The sequence below is a fragment of the Apis dorsata genome, unplaced genomic scaffold (assembly GCF_000469605.1).
Source record: "Apis dorsata unplaced genomic scaffold, Apis dorsata 1.3 scaffold_1194, whole genome shotgun sequence".
Classification (NCBI taxonomy): Eukaryota; Metazoa; Arthropoda; class Insecta; order Hymenoptera; family Apidae; genus Apis; species Apis dorsata.
This window is the reverse complement of record NW_006264291.1, coordinates 125,056-126,313: the sequence shown is the minus strand read 5'-3', so window position 1 is coordinate 126,313 and position 1,258 is coordinate 125,056. Positions and strand designations below refer to the sequence as shown.

The window sequence follows — 1,258 nt, the reverse complement described above, 5'->3', positions numbered from 1 at the left end:
GAGCGAGCCGCTCGTCACGTCGCAGAGTTTCTCCGCGCCGCCAGACAACGTGACCTTGACCCTTTCCCTAGGAAAAAAATACGAGCTGACTTACGTTAGCCTGCAATTCTGCCCAAAGGCAGCTAAGCCGGACTCAATCGCAATTTACAAATCGATGGACTACGGGAAGACTTGGCAACCTTTCCAATTCTATTCGTCCCAGTGCCGTCGTGTCTACGGGAGGCCGAATCGGGCGACCATCACTAAGGCAAACGAGCAAGAGGCGAGATGCACCGATAGTCATCGATACACCGGTGGCAACGGGCTCGCGCCCGTCGGCAGAATCGCGTTCAGCACTCTCGAGGGTCGGCCGTCGGCTTCCGATTTCGATAATTCCCCAGTGCTCCAGGATTGGGTTACTGCGACCGACGTCCGCGTCGTGTTCAATAGGCTTCACATGCCCCAACAACCGTCCCAAGAACAAGTGTTGCAGCTCGGTAGTGGAACCGGTGACGACCACGGCCTCGGCCTTGAGGAGTTGGCGAAACGCGAGAGAGAACGGGAGGAGAGATTGAAGAACCAGAAGAGCTTGAGTCGAGGCTCATTGGACTCTCTGGCGACTGCTTTGCCCTCGGTGCACCAGGTAATCGCTCCCCAAGAGATGCAATCGAATGACGCGGTGGAGGAGGGTGAAGGTGGAGGAGGCGGTTTCGCGGCTGTCACCGTTTCGACCACGACGAGCAGTACTCTTGCCAGCAATCTCGGGACGAGCACACTCGCCCATCACTACGCCGTTTCCGACTTCGCCGTCGGCGGCAGGTGCAAGTGCAACGGCCACGCGGCGAGATGTATCCAAGGCAAGGACGGCGAGGTCGCCTGCGAGTGCAGGCACAACACCGCCGGCAGAGACTGCGAGAGATGTCGGCCGTTCCACTTCGATCGACCCTGGGCACGAGCCACCGCCAGGGATGCCAATGAATGCAAAGGTTAGTCTTTTTTTTTTCCGATTTCCGTTTACGCCACCGATGGCTAGAGAACTAATTCGAGTTTCTCTGCTTCGAATCGAATTTCAATCTTCTTCGATTACTTGGAACTCGATGTTTTCTCTTTCCTTCCCCTCCCCAAAGACATCACACGCATTCCTAGTTGATACTTGATTCTCGATTCTCGCGGTTTCCAATGCGTGAAGTGTGTTTTACATTTAACATGTGCCCATACACGAGAAGCGATATGCTTTACCGCTTTTTTTTTTAAATAATTGGGTTTAGATTTACACGTG

General features: G+C 54.4%; 1 protein-coding gene across 1 annotated transcript in view; it reads left to right on the top strand.

Moving 5' to 3' along the window:
* The window catches only part of LOC102676446 (netrin-1-like), a 1,553-nt gene extending 573 nt beyond the window's left edge, over positions 1-980 (top strand). Inside the window, exon 2 of the mRNA XM_031514807.1 lies at positions 1-980. This exon is cut by the window's left edge and continues 41 nt beyond it. Coding sequence (XP_031370667.1) covers positions 1-970 — 970 coding nt within the window. The 3' untranslated portion in view covers positions 971-980.
* The last annotated feature ends 278 nt before the right edge of the window (positions 981-1,258 follow it).